Consider the following 18,896-nt stretch of genomic DNA (forward strand, 5'->3'; position numbering starts at 1 on the left):
GCGTTCGCACGCGCCCGACTGATCCGGCCCGCATGAAACTGCATTTTGCCCAATCCGGCCCGTGACCTAAAATGAGCTTGACACCCCTGCCTTAGATGAACCAGGAGATTTACAATCTGTTGATGTCTATCCAGAGCTCTGCAGTAAGTATTGGTACAACCTATGGAAGGGCGTTGTTAGTTTGTGGATAACTGATGAAAACAAGATTGAGCAATGCTGGGAAGCATCACAATGAATAGAAAGACTTGTATTATGCAGCATCTTTCCTGACCAGAGTTCTCACTGCTGCAGTTTAGAAGGATCAACGCCCACACACAGCTGTGAGGAAATAACACTTTGATAGTCTCTTAACTTCTAATAAGCAATCCCTACTATTCATCCTGTATTTTCTTTATCCAACTGGCCCTATCAACTAACCCCTCTTTCCCCTCTCTACCCTCTTGATCTACCCGTGTAACCCCCTGGGTCGCCTCAGGCTGACTCAGCTCGTTCTTGTCTAGGGGGAGCAGCTTTCGGCCTCGCCAAACTGGGTAATCAGCTGGTGTGGATGCTGTGTGATGTCCCCGCCTCACCCAGAAACAGACAGTACACCATATGCGATTAAATGAGTACAATTTATAAAGGTTACTATAACTAAGTGATTAATAACGATACAGTATATATGAAGAGAAAATTAAAGAAAAGGCGCCAAACTTATCAAAGTCCAAACCACTTCGTGCACAGCCGTTGGAACTCAATTACTGAAGTCTTCTGGCCACCATTCGATCCCCTCTGAACTCCTCGATTCGCAGCTCAGGACCCTCCGAACTCCTCGACTCTCCAAACAGCTCAGGACCCTCCGAGTGGTCAACCAAGCACATCCCCCCCCCCCCCTCCTCGGAGGATCTCCCGGCCTCGGACCCCCCTTTGGGGTCCGATCCTCGCCCAGCTTAGAGCATTGCGTCCTCTCTCTCGACCCCCTCGCGCCGATCTCCCCAAAAGCCCGTCAACAAAAGCTTACAGACTCAGAAGAAAGAACATTAATCCCCATTTGGTCTACAAAGGAATACCATTCTCGTTATCAGTAAATTAGCATTCCTGCTAGTTAACAAAAAGAAACCCTTTCCCAACAGTAACAAAGAAAAAAGAAGAAACCCCCTTTACACTGATAGTCTCTTAACTTCTAATAAGCAATCCCTACTATTCATCCTGTATTTTCTTTATCCAACTGGCCCTATCAACTAACCCCTCTTTCCCCTCTCTACCCTCTTGATCTACCCGTCACGTACACATTGCTCCCTGTGGTTCCCTTCTCATTTCCTTCCCTTTATTCCATGGTCCACTGTCCTCTCCCATCAGATCCTGTCCTCAGCCCTTTGTCACTTCCACCTGTTTCTGAGACCATTTTCACTCTTTCCCACCCTCATCTGCCTTTTACCCCCCCCCCTCACTTGCATCCACTTATCTCCCACCAACTCTTGCTCCATTCCCTGTCCCCCACGAAATTTTTATACTTGCTAGCTCCCCTGTTTCTTTCTAGTTCTGATAATGAGTCTTGACCTGAAATGTTGGCTGCCAATTGATACATGCCTGACCCCCTGAAAACTTGCAACATTTTGTGTATTGCTGTTATAGTGATGTTGACTGAGTATGGCAAATTTCTTGCTCCTTGTTCAAATAGTCCGACAGAATCTTTTACATCTATTTAAAAGAGCATACAAGGCCTTGATTTCATAATTTCCATGACAGGCGCTATGTCTAATACTTGCAGCCTGTGTCAATTTAGACCTGTGCTACATTTCTGGAGTAGAGTTGCCTGTTGTCCATGTGAAGAAGGAGCAGTTGGGCAAGATGCAGTAGATGTCCACTGCACGCATGCTCCATGCTTTCATTTCAGTTGCTTGTTGTTCAGCACTCGTTCTCAGGCAGGACCATGATATCTACTTCGAGTGATGTTCTGGAAGAAGTGGTAAGGGGAGGATTAATACAATATCCAGGCAAGATTGATGGGCAGACAGTCTGGGGAGAAAGGATTTTGAAGAGCATAGCTTCCCTCTGCACACCAGGGGTCTGGATACAGGACAAAGTGATCCAAAGCACATACACCAACTAAGGAACAGTTGCTTTACTAATTTCATGTATCATCGTTTGTCAGCTTATAGTTTATATTGACTTTTAACACCTGTATTGTGAATGTTAAGTAACAAATTCAAGCAAAGGTCAATATCCATAACTGCTGGCCAGTTCTGTATAACAATTACATTTCTCTGTTTAGAACAAAGAACGGAGAACAATGTAGTGACGGGTGCCACGCTGTTATTTGAGACTTGAGGGTGCGTTGTTCTGGATCCAGTTATTTTATTTTATTATTGGTAATGACAGTGTGATATGTATGAAGCTGGCTAAATAGATGAACATTACTATCACATGGGTGACAGAAGATTAGGGATGATGTAGCATGAGTGGTTTTGATTTTCAAGATCCTCTTTTCTTCTTTGCTTCCTGTCTTTTAGCTTCATCTTATGAGCAAGGACTAATTTTTATGCAGGTACAAAAAACAGTAGTATGTTGTTCCAATAGTATGTGTCAATGTTGAAATACTTTAGAAATGTTCTAAGGAGAGTCTTTGAATTTTTTTTGTCCAACATGTGACCACTTGTTCTCCATAAAGTAACTGATTTGCTATGTCATCGGACATTCATCTGATGCTTAACCTACCAGATTTGTTATTTGTTCCGCATTGTGTAAATGATGAGGAGGTTTGTTTGAGGCAGGATCTGTGCACCCTGCCACTTGATCTGAAGTATTCTGTGCAGTAAGGTCATGTAGATGTGGTAAAGTTGTCTGGCATGTATGCTGTACACCGTCCATGAATTACAGGCATAATTTGGGTATCAGCACATCTGCAGCTTGGTCTTTAGGCAAATTCCTCTTCATTCCCACACTACACTTCTCAAGCTTCCAAAAGCAGAGCAGGTTTTTGCTGTCCTGTTGTCGACCTCATTCTCAGCGCTGACTGACCTTGAGGGAGTGCTGCCAATGTACGTATGTAAACTTGCCCGCTTCTGAAAGCCTCTGTCCAATCAAAGGATGTTTAGTTCTGTGGGGGAGGGAGGTGCTGTTTGATGCCAGTTGCACATTATTTCTATTTCCTTTGTGCTAATTGTGAGGCCAAAATTGTCATAGACACAGTCATCACCAAAGAGGAGTTCCCTTATGGTGCTTTCTTGTATTTTGGTTTTGGCTCAGAGTCCCCTTAGGTTTCGTGTCCTGGTTGATTCCGTCTTCTTTAACAGGGACGGCATCAGACAGCATTGTTGAGAATATCATACTTAACAGTGTGGAAGCAGATACATCGTTTTGTTTGAAAGTAAAGATTATTGTCATCTGCATATATGTATAGGGGCAGTGATAAATGTACCTGCACCAGCATCATACCTGCATAACGTCTGATAGGCAACGTTCGCAAGAAAAACATAAATTAAACATATATTACAATATATACATCTTTTCACTCCACTGGTGATTGGGAATGGGTCTGACGACTCTCCATTAGTCAGTCCTCTGTGGTCATCATTGTATCATTCTCACTGTGATGGTGTAGTTTTCCTCCAGGTGCTCCAAAGATGTGCCAATTAATAAGTTAATTGGTCATTGTAAATTGTCCTGTGATTAGGCCAGGGTTAAATAGGTGGGTTGCTGGCAACAGAATTCTTTAGGCCAGAAGGGCCTGTTCCATGCTGTATCTCTAAATAAATAAAAATCATGGAATTGTCAGTTGTGACAAACTTCTTTGGGCAACCATATTTGGCCATGATCTTCCATAGACCCCCACAACAACAGTATCAAAAGATTTAGTGAGACCAACAAAAATAATGAGCAAGCTACAGTTCTTCTCTTGGCACCTCTCTTGGAATTATCATACTGCCAAGTTAATGTACACTAACAATGACCTTCATGGAAACTAACATGGCGAGTGGCCAGTTAGTTTAACATGGTAGATGATCAGTCAATTTAATACAGTGAGTGGTCAATCATTTCAACAGGACTGTAGTGTGGATTTTAGCAGCAGTCTAGTAAACACATTACTCAGTGACTATCACAGACTTGATGGTTCCCATAAAGCCTGTAACATGTGCAATTAAGGCAACCTTGGTGCTTTTTCTTGTTCCATAGAACCTGAAGTGGCTCTCTCAGTTTCTCAATCAACAGTGAGTCCCCTTCCGTGGTAAAGCAGCCACTCCTGGAGCTGATACTGACTTTTGAACTTCTGCCAGGTCTAGGAGTTCAGCAAGAGTTAGGTTTGTTGGAAGTGTGGCTAAGGGAAAAGAGGGGGCATGACAAACAACACAGCAAGTCCATCGGAGAGTAGACCAGTTAACTTGTGGGTACAGAAGATGTGTATGATTCTAAATGAAAACTTTGCTGTTGGTTTCATGGGAGAGGAGGAGTGAAAATAAGCATTGAAAATAAGCATTGAAAATAAGGAGGTAAAATATGCAGGGTTGGAAATTGAAATCATTGGAAACAAAGACGCTTTAAGTGGTCACGCATTTTTAAAATGCTCCAAGGGTTTTAAAAGCAATGAATGGCAAGTGTTAGATCAGAATATAATATTCTTGTCTTTTCTGGCTTCAGGGTCAGTGCTGGAGACCATAAGACAAAGGAGCAGAATTAATCCATTCAGCACATCAAGTCTGTTCCACCATTCCATCATGGGTGATTTGTTATCCATCTCAACCCTATTCTCCTGCCTTCTCCCTGTAACCTTTGACGCCCTTACTAATCAAGCTGTCTGCCTATACTTTAAATATACTCAATAATCTGGTCTTCACAGCCATCTATGGAGCAAAATGCCTCATGTAGTGCCATTGTTTTAAAGCAGGGGTTCCCAGCTTTTTTATGCTATGCACCAAAACCATTAAGCAATGGGTCTGTGGACCCCAGGTAGGGAACTGCTGTTTTTTCAGAAGATTTGAGGTTACATGGTTTAACCCCTGTTTAAGCTGAGTAATCACAGGCCATTTAACCTAATAGTGGGGAATTTTTGAATATCAATAAAGAGTAAATAATTTGAAAAGTTCTAAGCAACAACATAAAGCAGTGTTGAAATATATGTAAATCCATGAGAGTCTGCATTGATTTAAAGGAAGCCTTATTGATTTGATATAGAAGGAAACTTTGAGGATTGTGTATTTGATGTACTTTACGTGGATTCTGGTAAAACATTTAAAAAAGGCCCAATTATTATATCAGTCTGGAAAATAGAAGTCCATAGGATCCAAGGGAAAGTAGCGGGTTAGGTTGAAATTGCATTAATGGCAGAAAACAAGTTGAGAGGAATTTTAATTACTGAGATATGTGTGCTATGCAGTTCCACGCAGCTGAATACTGACTGGAGCATTTGTGCTTTTTGTGCTTATATACTGACCTGCATGTAAGGACATGATTAACAAGTGAAACTGAAGCTGAAAGTGTGATTGATAATAAAGAATGTGCTTGATGTGGAAAGATTTCAATGGGCAAAGTTGGTGAGGCATAAACATAGCAAAAGGTATTCAGTCCCAGGAACCATGAGATAAATGTAGTTTGTGGAGAGTGCACAAGGTAGGGAATGTACATTGACGATTAAAAGAAATAAATATGATGGATACTGGCTGGTCAGATTTCTTCAGTATCATAAAGACACGAGAGTGCAGATGCTAGACTGTGGAGCAATAAAACAATCTGCTGGAGTAACTTTGCTTTATAAAACTGTAGTTAGACTGCATCTGGAGTATTGCATACATTTCTGGTCACCTCATTGTAGGAAAGATGTTGAGGTTGTGGAGAGGGCGCAGAAGTGGTTCATCAGGATGCTGCCTGGATTAGAGGGCAAATGTTATAACAAGAGGTTGGACAAACCTAGATTGTTTTCTCTGGAGCGATGGAGGCTAAGGGGAGTTCTGATAGAGGTTTCCAAGATTATGAGAGGTATAGGTAGAGTAGATGGATATTATCTTTTTCCACAGGGTGAAAATGTCTAATACATTTATTAGACATAATAAATGTCTAATAAATTAGACATTTAAATTAGAGGAGGGATAATTTCAAAGGAGATGTGAGGGTCAAGTTTTTTCACAGAATGGTGGGTGCCTGGAATGCACTGCCCAGGTAGAGGCAGATACATTAGGGACTTTTAAGAGATGTTTAGATATGCACATGAATGCCAGGAAAATGGAAGGATATGGACATAGGTTTAGGCAGAAGCAGTTAGATTAGTTGATCATTTTGATTACTAATTTAATTGGCTCAGCACAACATTGTGGGCCAGAGGACTTGTTCCTGTGCTGTACTGGTCTGTGTTTTATGTTCTAACTCAGTGGGTCGAGCAGCATCTGTGGGAGAAAAGGAATTGTTGGTGTCTTGGGTTGAAACCATGCATGGAGAGTCGTCATGGTTCTACCACAGGCACTGCTAGACCTGCTGAGTTACTCCACAGAACATTTATTGCTATCATGCAGTACTCAAATTATGAATAAATATAATAAATAATGACTATTCAGAATGTTTAACAGTGGTTTTTATGTACCCAATTTATGTTGTTAGTAAAAAGTGTTTTGTAATTACAGCAATCTTATGAAACTAGATTATGCTTCCTTAGTGAGAAACTCAGTGGGACTGTATATTCAACCTACAATAAATGCTTCTACTAAATTTATGCCCTTAAGTGGCTTTTGTAGTTCATAACCAAAGCCTTAAAATTAAGGGAATTCCACTATTAAGTTATAAAATATGTTGCATAGTTTGTTTGTATAACTGGTTATAAAATTAAGACTGTGCTCATTTATGGTGAAAAACCACACTTTTTCTTTAAACCCCACTTTTTCATCTCTGGCTATAAGAAATCAAAGGATGTATTTGGTTAATTACTTAGAATCTGTCTCCTGATTCCTAAACTTTGGACATAGCTCAGTGAATTTCATTGGTGAATAGATGTATTAATAATTTAGGCTAGTACCACTTTCATCTTCTCAGTTGTCACAACATGTAATAAAATCCTGGTCACCTAATCAGTGATAACCTTTTGATTAAAAGTAGAAGTTAGTTTGCTCAATGGCTATTACCTCATAAATGAAACTTACAATCTTCAACTTAAGATTGGGGCATGGTTATTTTCCCAGAGTGTAAGAAATAAAAATTAACAAGTTCAAACCACGGCATCTGGTAGGATAAATACAAGTTAGGGAAGAATGAAACTGATATTAAATTAAAAAGCAGAAGTAAAAATAAATTAGTGCTAGGTGCCTGAAAAAGCATCTTCGTCACAAGTAGTTGGGGGACGGGCAGCTGTGGATGAGGATAATGAAACAAGCCCTACAGTTAGAAATTCTTCAGTTGAAGGCAGGGAAAAAAAACAGTGGCAACAACTGGGGAAAAAATGGCAGACTGACAAAGGCAAATTAATGATTTACGCTTAGAGGGAAAAAGCAGATGTAAGTATTGGAATGTAGAACCAGTAGTTTCCTCCCACAATCTAAAGACATACTGGTTAGTAGGATAATGGATCATTGCAAATTGCCCTGTGATTTGACTAGGGTTAAATTGGTGGGTTGCTGGGTGGTGCAGCCTGAAGGGCTGGAAGGACCTACCTGTTCCACGCTGTATCTCTGAATAAAAATAAAATATAAACAGTTTTTCTGTTTTGCTGGATGGGTTAATATTGGGTTAATAACAAAAGGTCTTCTCTGCTTATTTTTAATTAATGGAATGAGAGCTTTCATATCTATTTGAAAGAATAGGCATGTATTCAACATCTAATCTCAAAGATGAAATCTTGGAATGCACAGCTTCTTGCTATTTCTGCAGTACAATGTCATTTCAAACCCTCCTCCAGGGTGTGAACACAGTTTTCTGCCTCACGGTAAACTTGCTGTCACTGAATTAAGTTAATTGTGGAGGATAATGTTGGTGCTGACACCAGATTGTGATCTATCCATGGGAAAAGATGCAAGAAATATGTGATGTTTAATTTAGGGAACACATCAGAATAATGGAGGAGGAATGGCTTAGTTCTTTGTGATTTCATAATTCAAATCAAGCATGGCTATAAACTGGCACAACGCAGAGTGATGTGAACCTTAAAGAACCACGTGACTCTTTGCATGGGATAGCAAGTGTAATCTCTCACTAAGGAAGTATAACCTAGTTTCATAAGATTTCTTTATTACAAAACATTTTTATGATGCCTAGCAGTGGGTCTGGACTGACTCACTCTAGAGTGTATTTGATTGTAAGCAAAATGGAAGAACCTGCCTATTATAAATGGAGAGTTTTAAGCAAGTTGGCTTATCTGGTGATTTTTTAAAAATAATACTTGATAATGAAATCCATCTTATCAACATGGATAATGGGTTGTTGGAAATCCTTATCCCAGTTTGACTCCCAAAAGAGACTGTAGTTTCATGTCCTAACAACTGATTACCTGTGTAATAAGAACATGGGTGTAGGAGATGGCCACTTGGCTCCTCAGGCCTGCCCTCCCACTCAGAAAAATCATGGCTGTTCTGCTCCAGGCCTCATCTCTCCTTGGTTAGTTCCCTATACCACCAGCACCCTGATCTTAAAAGAAAAATCCACTTCCTCTTTATGTAGATATAGTCTCCACTATCCAGAGGTAGAGAAATCTAGAGATTTACCTGATATATATTTCTAGGTTACAGTGTCTGTTCCGATTTTCGAGATCCACCATTTTGGAAAGGAGTTTGTTATATTTTCCCTCTAGGCTGGAACAGAGAGTCTCCAAGTATCGAACACGACTTTCTAAATCTTCAGAAGTTGAATCGATGCGAGATAAGTGTTCAGCATGTTCGTCCACTCTGTCGTTGATCCGATCCAGTATGGCTTCCAGCTGTTTGAAAGCGGTTCTAAATTCCTTTAAAATATTGTCTCGGTCACTAACACATGTAGGTAGCTGCAGCGGCAGAGCGGATCGGCCGCACCGTGTGTGCATGCGAGAGAGAGCGTAAACTCCCCTCACTCCCTTGCCATAAGGATTTTTAAAAAATATATATATATTGTCTCGGTGCTGTTCCAGCACAGCGAGGGTCTCAGCCAACAGAGCCAGAGCTTCTTTTCTCCCGGATTTAGAACTCTTGCTAGACATTGTAAGGTAGATGTGTTCACAGGCAATTAAAAGAAACCAAATAAAGTTCCTAACTAAGGTTTAAAAAATGGAGACATTTAGTGCAAAGATAGCGAAAGTAACGGAACAAAAGTTCGGAGCAGCTAAGCAATCGCCATCTTACCGGAAGTCCCCCCCCGATATATATTTCTTATTGTAATTTATGGTATATTTGATGTATTACACTGTACACCTGCTGTAAAATAACAAATTTCGCGGCATATGTCCATCATAATAAACCTGATTTTGAGTTCCTACCTACTTCAGTTTTAAATGACTACTCCGTAATCTTCTAACATGTTTTCCATTTTGAGCTTCTTCCACCAAAGGAAACATCTCAACATCTACCTGATCACACCCTCTATGGATTTTATCTTTCAACAAGATCACCCCTCATTCTCCCAAACACCATATTGTTAAACCATTTATGATTAAATACCCTTTTAATCTCAGGAATTAGCTTGGTGAATCTCTTAGATTACCTACTGTACACAGGACAAAATAGTTCCATCATTGTCTGATGGAGCAATAGAAGTTTTAGGGCACACTGTGCACAGGCTGTATGCTTCGATATGTAGAACCCCAAGAAGCAATATGGAAAGTTACCCTATATATCATGTGGTCATAGGAAAATGCCACAAGTAACCAAAGAACTAAATGTTTTGAAGTTCAGGTGACTGACTAAGCATGTACTGTATTTGAGTGATTTGTTGAAAGCACATGTAGCGGTTAGCATGATGCTATTACAGCTTTTGAGACACTGGAGTTCAATTCTGGCATCCTGTGTAAGCAAGATTGTACATTCCTTCCCATGACTGCATGTGTTTCTTCCCACAGTCCAAAGACATACCAGTTATTAGGTTAATTGGACATTGAAAATTGTCCCGTGATGAGGCTAGAGGTTAAATAGGTGGGTTGCAGGACAGTGTGGTTCAAAGGGCTGGAAGGGCCTATTCCACACTGTATCTCTAAATAAATATGCAAATATTAAAATTATGCTTTAACTATGCATAAAGACTTCACTGACAAATAAGCTACAAGGCAAGACTATAACACACACAAAATGCTGGTGGAACACAGCAGGCCAGTCAGCATCTATAGGGAGAAGCGCTGTCGACGTTTTGGGCCGAGACCCTTCGTCAGGACTAACCGAAAGGAAAGATAGTAAGAGATTTGAAAGTAGTGGGGGGAGGGGGAAATGCGAAATGATAGGAGAAGGCCGGAGGGGGAGGCAAAGTTATTGAAGTCGGCGAGCTCAGCATGCGTGTAAGAGGCAGCGCCAATGCAGTCGTCAATGTAGCGAAGGAAAAGAGGGGGATGGATACCGGTATAGACTTGGAACATGGACTGTTCCACAAAGCCAACAAAAAGGCAGGCATAACTGGGACCCATACGGGTGCCCATGGCTACACCCTGGGTTTGGAGGAAGTGGGAGGAGCCAAAGGAGAAATTATTGAGAGTAAGAACTAATTCCGCTAGACAGAGGAGAGTGGTGGTAGAGGGGAATTGGTTAGGTCTGGAATCCAAAAAAAAAACGAAGAGTTCCGAGACCATCTCAGTGGGGGATGGAGGTATATAGGGACTGGACGTCCATGGTGAAAATAAGATGGTGGGGACCAGGGAACTTAAAATCATTGACAAAATTCAAAGCATGAGAAGTGTCACGAACATAGGTGGGAAGAGATTGAACAAGGAGGGATAAGACAGTGTCAAGGTATGCAGAAATGAGTTCAGTGGGGCAGGAGCAAGTTGAGACAATAGGTCTACCTGGACAGGCAGGTTTGTGGATCTTGGGAAGGAGGTAGAAACGGGAAGTGTGGGGTGTGGGAACTATGAGGTTGGTGGCAGTGGGTGGGAAGACTATACCGGGTTAGCTGAGCATTGACCGGCACCTTGGTTACTTGAAACATGAATCCAATCTTATATCCACCAGTAAAGATTAGTTGCCATGGTATCATAGCAGTTAGCACAACATTATTACAGCTTGGGGCATTGGAGTTCAAAGTTCAATTCCGTGTCATCTGAAAGGAGTTTATACATTCCTCCCCAAGAAATGTGCATGTTTCCTGCAGGTGCTCTGGTTTCTTCCCACAGTCCAAAGACATACTGAAGAGGTTAATTGGTCATTGTAAATTTTCCTGTGTGGTTAGCATTAATCGGAGTTCTTAGGGGTTGCTGGGGCAGCTTGGCTCAAAGAGCCACAAGGGCCTACTCCATGCTGTATGCTAAATAAGTAAGAAAGAAAGATCTTATGGAGACCAGAATATACAAGTTCTGTTACCAATGAAGCATAATTGATAAATTGGTTTGCTATTGTCACACCTGCTGAGGTACAGTGAAAAACATGTCTTTCATACATTCTGTACAGATTATTACAGTAGTCCATTGAGGTATTACAAGGAAAAACAATAACAGAATACAGAACGAAATTGCCATGTTACAGAAAACATAGTTTATTTGTCACATGTACATTGAAACATATAGTGAAATGTGTCATTTGCTTCAGCGACCAACACAGTTCGAAAATGCACTGGGGTGGAGTTCACGTGTGTTAGCATGCTTCTGGTGCCAGCATAGTATGCCCACAATTTACTACTTGTGTGTCCTTGGGATGTATGTGAAAGGAAACCAGAGCACCTGAGGAAATTCACACAGCCACATGCCATTCCTCCTTTCACACCTGCTCCATTCACCTTCTGCAGCCATAGCTAAAGTAAAAGATGACACTTAGATAACCCCCAATTACTTGCACAAAATATTATGCAGCTAAATGACAAATATTCCCCATACTGAAATGCAATGGCATTTCAAGTAATTTTATCCATTGAATACTTTTCCCACTTGTGTGATATCTGTTACTTATTACTTTGTGCTTTTATCCATGGCACGCTCTTAAAATATTTGTGTGAAATTAAGCATTAGATTTGGTTTTTGATTAGTTAAATATAGGAAGTCTGAACTAAAGATTTTCACAGGATCCCCATGAAGAAAATGTCTCCCTGGTCAAAAGTCCTTTATCAGCTGTGTAGATGTAGAATCTATCATGTGAGGTGAGGTTAGTCTGGTAGCTCAACTATACTCCATGCAGAAACAACAGAGATGCCATGCATATGGGTAAGTTTAAAGTTATATGAAAAATAGGATTTGCAAGGAAACTGCTATTTGCAATCTAAGGGAGGAAACAGTAAAACAAAATGGTTTCAGTAGTAGCTCAAAACACACCCTTTTCTTTTTCTCACTTGGCGCTTACCAATTTCCTTTGTGTATTTTGCGCTGTATCGATTTGATCTCTTCTGTTTTCTCCTCCATGAAAGAACTGAGGTACAGAATGAGACCTTATATGCAGCACAGGCGGGGGAGATCATGTGGCTTGCATGGCTACTGCAAGGATGAAAAGTCTTAAATGGACAGAGTCCTGCAATTTTCCCCCGTTTGGGTGATGGCTTAATCATTTATATTTGGAGGATGAAGTATATTGAAAGAATGAAGAAGACCATACAGAAGGTAAGCTGTCTAATGTTACTTGCCTTAGTAAGGTCTTCAGCATTCTTCAAGTTATATTCTCTGCATGCCAAGCTCTTGCCCTATCCTCTCCTGTGTTACCAGTTATCATTCAGAATTGACTCTCTGCAATTTCCTCAAAAATTGAAGGCTTAATTTTAAGTCTTAAGCATTCTTACAGGTAGTCCTTTAGTAGATCATTTATAAGTAAAAGTCTAATCTCAGTAAAAGCTTTCAAATATTATGTAAAACTAGCGGGATAAGAGATTTACAATTATTTTGCCTCAGGCTATCTAAATACAAACTAATAGGGAAGAGGTCTTACCACAATGATGTCAGAATGGAACAACATTCAGAATGAATTTTTGTTTTTGTTATCATACAATCGTCCTAACTAATGTTTGGGCAATTAAGTGCACTACAGAAATCAAGAATCATTTATAAACATGGTATTTTTGTGCATTGTTATGACCTTTTAGTCATAATCGTGCATTGTTGTACATGGTGTATTTGTTCTACTTTGACTTCATCATCTAAAAAACAACTTCCCTAACAAGAGCAATGAAACCATGAGAGAATGGAAAGAGCAGTATGCTTCATGCCTCCTGAAGTTGAAAGCCATGGTCTCCAAATTATCTGCTGTAAATTAAGTCTTGTCTGTCAATTTATAGTTGTAAATGGATATCTATTCTTTTGCACTACTGGGGTGCAAAGAAAATAACAAAGGAGCAGGCTATCAGCATTATCTTATGCATGGATTTTGATGCTGCTTTGGTTGATTTAATATTTAGCACATGGATTTTTGGAATTTCTGTTCCTTTGTGGGGTTAGAAAATAGGCTAATATAAGATATTTATTTTCTTTCCAAAGAGGCCAATTCGAACTTTTGCTAATGATGATCGTCATGTCATGGCAAAACATTCTGCAGTATACCCTTCCCAAGAAGAGCTTGAAGCTGTACAGAATATGGTTTCTACCGTGGAATGTGCACTGAAACACGTATCTGATTATTTGGATGAAAGTAATTTGCAGTCAGTTAATGTGGATGCAGATGAAGATGGAGCTGGAGATGCCAAGAAAAGTGATTCTTCAGAGAGCAACTCAAGGTTACTGCCTCTTACTTATTAAAGAATGATACAGTTTTTTCTTTATGTATATATTATGCTTGATTTTAGATAAATGTACAAATGTTCTGCAGATTTATTTGACTTTCTTCCATATCAGGTGTAGATTATTTGTTGGGAAGTTGTACTTTCCATTTAGAAAATATGTTAAATATTTGGTTTAAATAGGTTTTCTAAACTGAATTATAATGAAATTTCTTAATTCCAACAGCATCATTATAGCAGACTTTTAGACAAGTTCCATTATGTCCTTGAAATTAGAAATTCTGTTCCTAGATCATATTTTTTCCAAATATATTTTACAATCCTATTGCTTGGAAATGTCTACTAACTGTAACTTTGGGAAATGAACTGTAGAAAGCTGAGAATGTTTAGAAAACAGGATATTTTGTTTCTATGTTTTCTTTTACAGGGTATAACAACTTTCACAGGAGCTTGGTCAGAAAGATAGATCTTAAGAAATGTCATGATGGAGATTCTTAGGGAAAGAATTATAGACTTTGGTAGTTGAAATCATGATGGGCCAATCATGGAATATTGAAAGCCAGGAATAATCAAGAGACCAGAATTGGATGAGAACAAGTATAAGAGTTTTAGGTTTGTAGGTGATTACAAAAGTAGGCGATAGCAACATTAATGAAGGTTTACAAAACAGTACAATTTAAAATCAAGTTGTTGCTTAATTGAGTCTGGACACAATGATAATGTAATGAAAGAACAGGACAGCATGAGATGAAACGAGGGCTTTTGGATGACATCAAGTTTAATTACAGAGGATCAATTGGCCAGTCATATTTGTGTTGGAGTAGGCAAAAATCTGGTTGTATAAGTTAATGGATGAAGCAGGAGGGGAATTGTGACAGGAGTAGCTTAACTAATGTCATGGATGTGTCTCCTGATTCTTACTTCTGGGTCTAAGATGTGACTCACTTTTCTCAAAGAGACACTTGGTGGGCGGGTAGATGCCAGTACACAGGGAGAATTGTAAAGCATGAAAACTAAAAATTCAAAAACTGAGATGTCAGCAGTTCAAAGGTATTTATCTCCCTTTGCTCAGTATTTAATTGAACCATCTCTTGCAGCTGTTACAGCCAGTAGTGTTTTTGGATAACTCTCAATTAGCTTTGCACAATGTGATGGAGAAAGATTTGCCCATTCCTCCTTGCAAAATTGCTCAAGCTGTGCCAGGTTGGTTTGGGGAGTGGTGGTGGACAGCAGTCTTGAGGTTTTGCCAGAAATGATCGATCATTTAAGGTCAGGATGAGGCTTTTCATTCCAGAACGAAGAAGATGTCCTCCTTCTTCAAAGTAAGGGCTTCCCTTCCTCCACCATCAATGTTGCAGGGTTAGGGTCCCTCTTGCCTTGCCAACCACCCACCAGCCTCCGCATTTGGCACATTATTGTCCGTAACTTTCACCATCTCCAACGGGATCCCACCATCATGCTAATCTTACCCCCCTCCACTTTCTGCTTTCCCCATGTGACTCCCTTGTCCATTCATCTCTCTTCTAGCATTTATCCTTGTAAGGGGAACAAGTGCTACACTTGCCCCCTACACCTTCTGCCTCACTACCATTCAGGCCCCTAAACAGTCCTTCCAGGTGAGGCAACACTTCACCTGTGAGTCTATTGCAGTCATCTACTGTATCCAGTGCTCCCAGTGTAGCCTCCTGTATATCGGTGAGACCTGACATAGATTGGGAGACCACTTTGCCATGCAACTATCCTCCATCTGCCAGAAGAAGTGGAATCTCTTAGTGGCCACCCATTTTTCTTCCACTTCCCATTCTTGTTCTGACATGTCAGTCTGTGGCCACACTCAGGTTGGAGGTGCACACACCTTATGTTCCGTTTGGGTAGCCTCTGATCTGATGGCATGAACATCGATTTCATGAACTTCTGGTAATGCTATCGTCACCCCCTTCACCACTCCCCATTCCCTTTTCCCTCTCTCACCTAATCTCCATACTTGCCCATCAACCCCCTCTGGAGCTCCTTCCCCTTTTCTTTCTTCCATGGCCTTCTGTCCTCTCCCCTTCTCCAGCACTGTATATTGTTCACCAATCAACTTCCTAGCTCTTTACTTCTCTGCTCCCCCCTCCCGGTTTCACCTTTCACCTTGTGTTTCTTCCTGCTCTCTCTATATCTTCTAACTGTTACGCTTCATCCTTTTTTCCTCTAGTCCTGATGAAGGACCTCGACCCAAAACATCGATTATATTCTTTTCCATAGATGGCCTGGCTGCTGAGTTCCTCCAGCATTTTGTGTGTGTTGCTTGGACATCAGCATCTGCAGATTTTTTTTTTGCTTAAGGTTAGGACTGACTGGGACACTGAAGGACATCAATTTTCTTCATTTGAATCCACTCCATGGTTGTTCTAGCAGTGTACTTTGCGTGATTGTCCTGCTGAAAGACAGACTTACTCCTCAGTTTAAGCTTTCTGGCAGACACTAGAAGGTTTTTATCCAGGATTTCTCTGTATTTAGCAGCATCCATTTTCCCATCAATCCTGACCAGATTTTCAGTCCCTGCTACTGAAAAGCATCCCCATAGCATGATGCTGTCTTCACCATACTTTATAATAGGAAATGTGTTAGCTGCATGATGCACAGTATTAGATTTACACCACACATATCGCTTAGTGTTGAGGCCAAAAAGTTCCACTTCTTTATAGTCTCTTTTAAGTGACACTTTGCAAAGTCTTGATGGGCAAGGATATGTTTTTTTTTCCAAGCCAGGGGTTCCTCCTTGCCACTGTTCCATAAATACCCCTTTTGTGCAAAGCCTTAAAGTTTGTGGAGCCATGGACTTCATCTTTAGTAGCAGCCGCTGACTTCTGCAGCTCACTCAGAGTGTTGGTGTCACAGTAGCCTCTCTTATAAGTGCCATTCTTCTCTGGTGACTAAGTTTAGAAGAACAACCAGACATAGGCAGTGTGGCTGTGGTTTCATGTTTTTTTCCCCACTTTTTCACAATGGTCTGCACTGAACTCCTAGGTATGTCCAGTGTCTTTGAGATGGTCTTGTACCCTTCCCCAGATATGAGCTCCTCTATTATAATATCCCTGACTTGCCTTGATTGCTCTTTTCTCTTAATTTTGGTCTTGTCTGTTGAAAATCTACCATATTATCGGGCCTTACAGAGAGCGAATATTTATTCAGATGATCTCCAATTTTCTACATCAATAAATTGGGTGAGTTGGTAGGGTATACAGTATTGCATCGAGGAAGGTTGATATAGTAATTACACAGGGAATGAATACTTCTTTTAGCCTCACAATTATGATTTTTAATTTTTAATAAATTGTTGGCAGGTTTTGGAATCTGTCTTTTGATTTGATGTGATGCACAATGTTTTTATAGATTAGCTCAAAAATCCTACTTCAATATATTTTAAATTTAGAAAATGAGACAGTAAAATGCGAAAATAGTTGTGTTAATACTTTTTCAAGGCACTTTAAAAGCAAGGATGTAATAAATCACTTGTTTGATTCATCTCTGGGCACAACAATTTAGAATGAAGTGGTTATTGTAAAGATGCAAAAGCTGTTTACCAGAAGTAATCAGGTATGAACCATTCTCATAAGGGAACTGAGAAGGTTTTAATAGGGCTACCACCAAAGTTATATGAATAATTGGGAGACAATCTCTTGGCATTAACAATAGGTTCAGTAGGTTCATTTTTTTTCATGAATGGTAAACCATCACCTGAAAAGATAGTGGAAACATATCAGTGAGAAATTGAATGGGAAACATTTGAAAAGCTGGAAGACTACATGACTGTATATATTTAAAAACATCAAAAAAAATTATTCAAATGGGTTAAATGTTTGTGGAAGAATTGTACACGCACACTTCCTTCTTTGAAACACACAAAAATCATGCAATCGTTTTTTTAAAACAGTGAACAGAGTGGCCGTGTCTTGTGCGGAGTGATGCGAATTGGATTGGTTGCAAAAGGCTTGCTAATAAAAGGAGACTTGGATTTGGAGCTGGTGTTGATGTGTAAAGAAAGACCAACTGAGAAGTTATTAAGTATAGTCTGTGACAATCTGCCATTACAAATACAGGTGAGTTCAGAGAAATCTGACATGCTAGACTTCTACAGCAATGAAATGATGAATGTGTATACATAAAATGCTGTGTGTGTTTTTAGGTTTGCAACTGATAGTTCATTGAATAAGATGAGTATATATAATATTTAATTGTATCCAATTCCAGAACAATGGATGATGTATTTATTAAGTATAGACTGCAGCTTGGTTACTGTTTGATCTAGTACCATCCTTTTCTCTCAGAAAGACTGGCAGAAACACCTTTCTGTTTCAGAATAGGCAAATTAATAGAATTTATAGATGGGAGGAGATTCTGAGGGTACAGCTAAGGATGCCTGAAAACTACTTTTGGGAATTCTAAACACAAAAGATTCTGTAGAAGCTAGAAATCCAGAGGAACAAATACAAAATGCTGGAGAAACTCAGCAGGTCAGGCAGCATCTATGGAGAGGAGTGAACAGTCGATGTTTCGGGACAAAACATCAACTATTCCCTCCTCTCCATAGATGCTGCCTAACCCGAGTTCCTTCAGCATGTTGTATTTGTTTTGGGAATTCTAGTTTATTTCCTGTGATGTTGGAAATAAAAGAAAATTCATTTATTTACCAACTTTAATGATCTGAAGCACTTCAGAGTCAACTATGTAGAGTTGTAGTGTAGTGATTGTTACAATAAATGAAATGTGATAGACAATTTTTACCCAAGACTCTCCCACAAATAGCAAACTGATAATGACCAGGCACCAGAGAGAACTTACTTGTTCTCTTCAAAATGGTGCCATGGGATCTGTTATGTGCAGCCAAGATTGCATTTGGAGCTGCACTTTATCATGTCTTGAAAGGCAGTGCCAATATAGATCTGTACTCAATTCTCCAGGGTGGGATTTGAAAACACAGTCTTCTGATTTAAACATTGATTGCTACTAGAACAGCGATGGAGTTGAGAACAGAATGGAAACCATACCAAGTACGAAGTAAATTTACACCACAAGATATAGGTGCAGATTTAGGTCATTTGGCCCATCAGTTCTGCTCCACCATTTCATTATGGCTGATCCATTTCTCTCTCAGGCCC

At 40.0% G+C, this 18,896-nt stretch overlaps 1 protein-coding gene across 5 annotated transcripts in view; it reads left to right on the forward strand.

Moving 5' to 3' along the window:
• strbp (spermatid perinuclear RNA binding protein) overlaps positions 1-18,896 on the forward strand; it is a 247,529-nt gene that overhangs the window by 133,165 nt on the left and 95,468 nt on the right. For 3 of the 5 annotated variants that reach the window (XM_059993951.1, XM_059993948.1, XM_059993949.1), the window contains exons 3-5: positions 12,457-12,646; positions 13,514-13,749; positions 17,672-17,837. The exons of 1 other annotated variant lie outside the window; for it this stretch is intronic. In XM_059993951.1, the coding sequence (XP_059849934.1) occupies positions 12,608-12,646; positions 13,514-13,749; positions 17,672-17,837 (441 nt within the window). In that variant the 5' untranslated portion in view covers positions 12,457-12,607. The remainder of the gene's footprint in view (positions 1-12,456; positions 12,647-13,513; positions 13,750-17,671; positions 17,838-18,896) is intronic. One more of the 5 variants, XM_059993952.1, reaches the window with a different exon arrangement.

The sequence above is a fragment of the Hypanus sabinus genome, chromosome 18 (genome assembly GCF_030144855.1).
Source record: "Hypanus sabinus isolate sHypSab1 chromosome 18, sHypSab1.hap1, whole genome shotgun sequence".
NCBI lineage: Eukaryota > Metazoa > Chordata > Chondrichthyes > Myliobatiformes > Dasyatidae > Hypanus > Hypanus sabinus.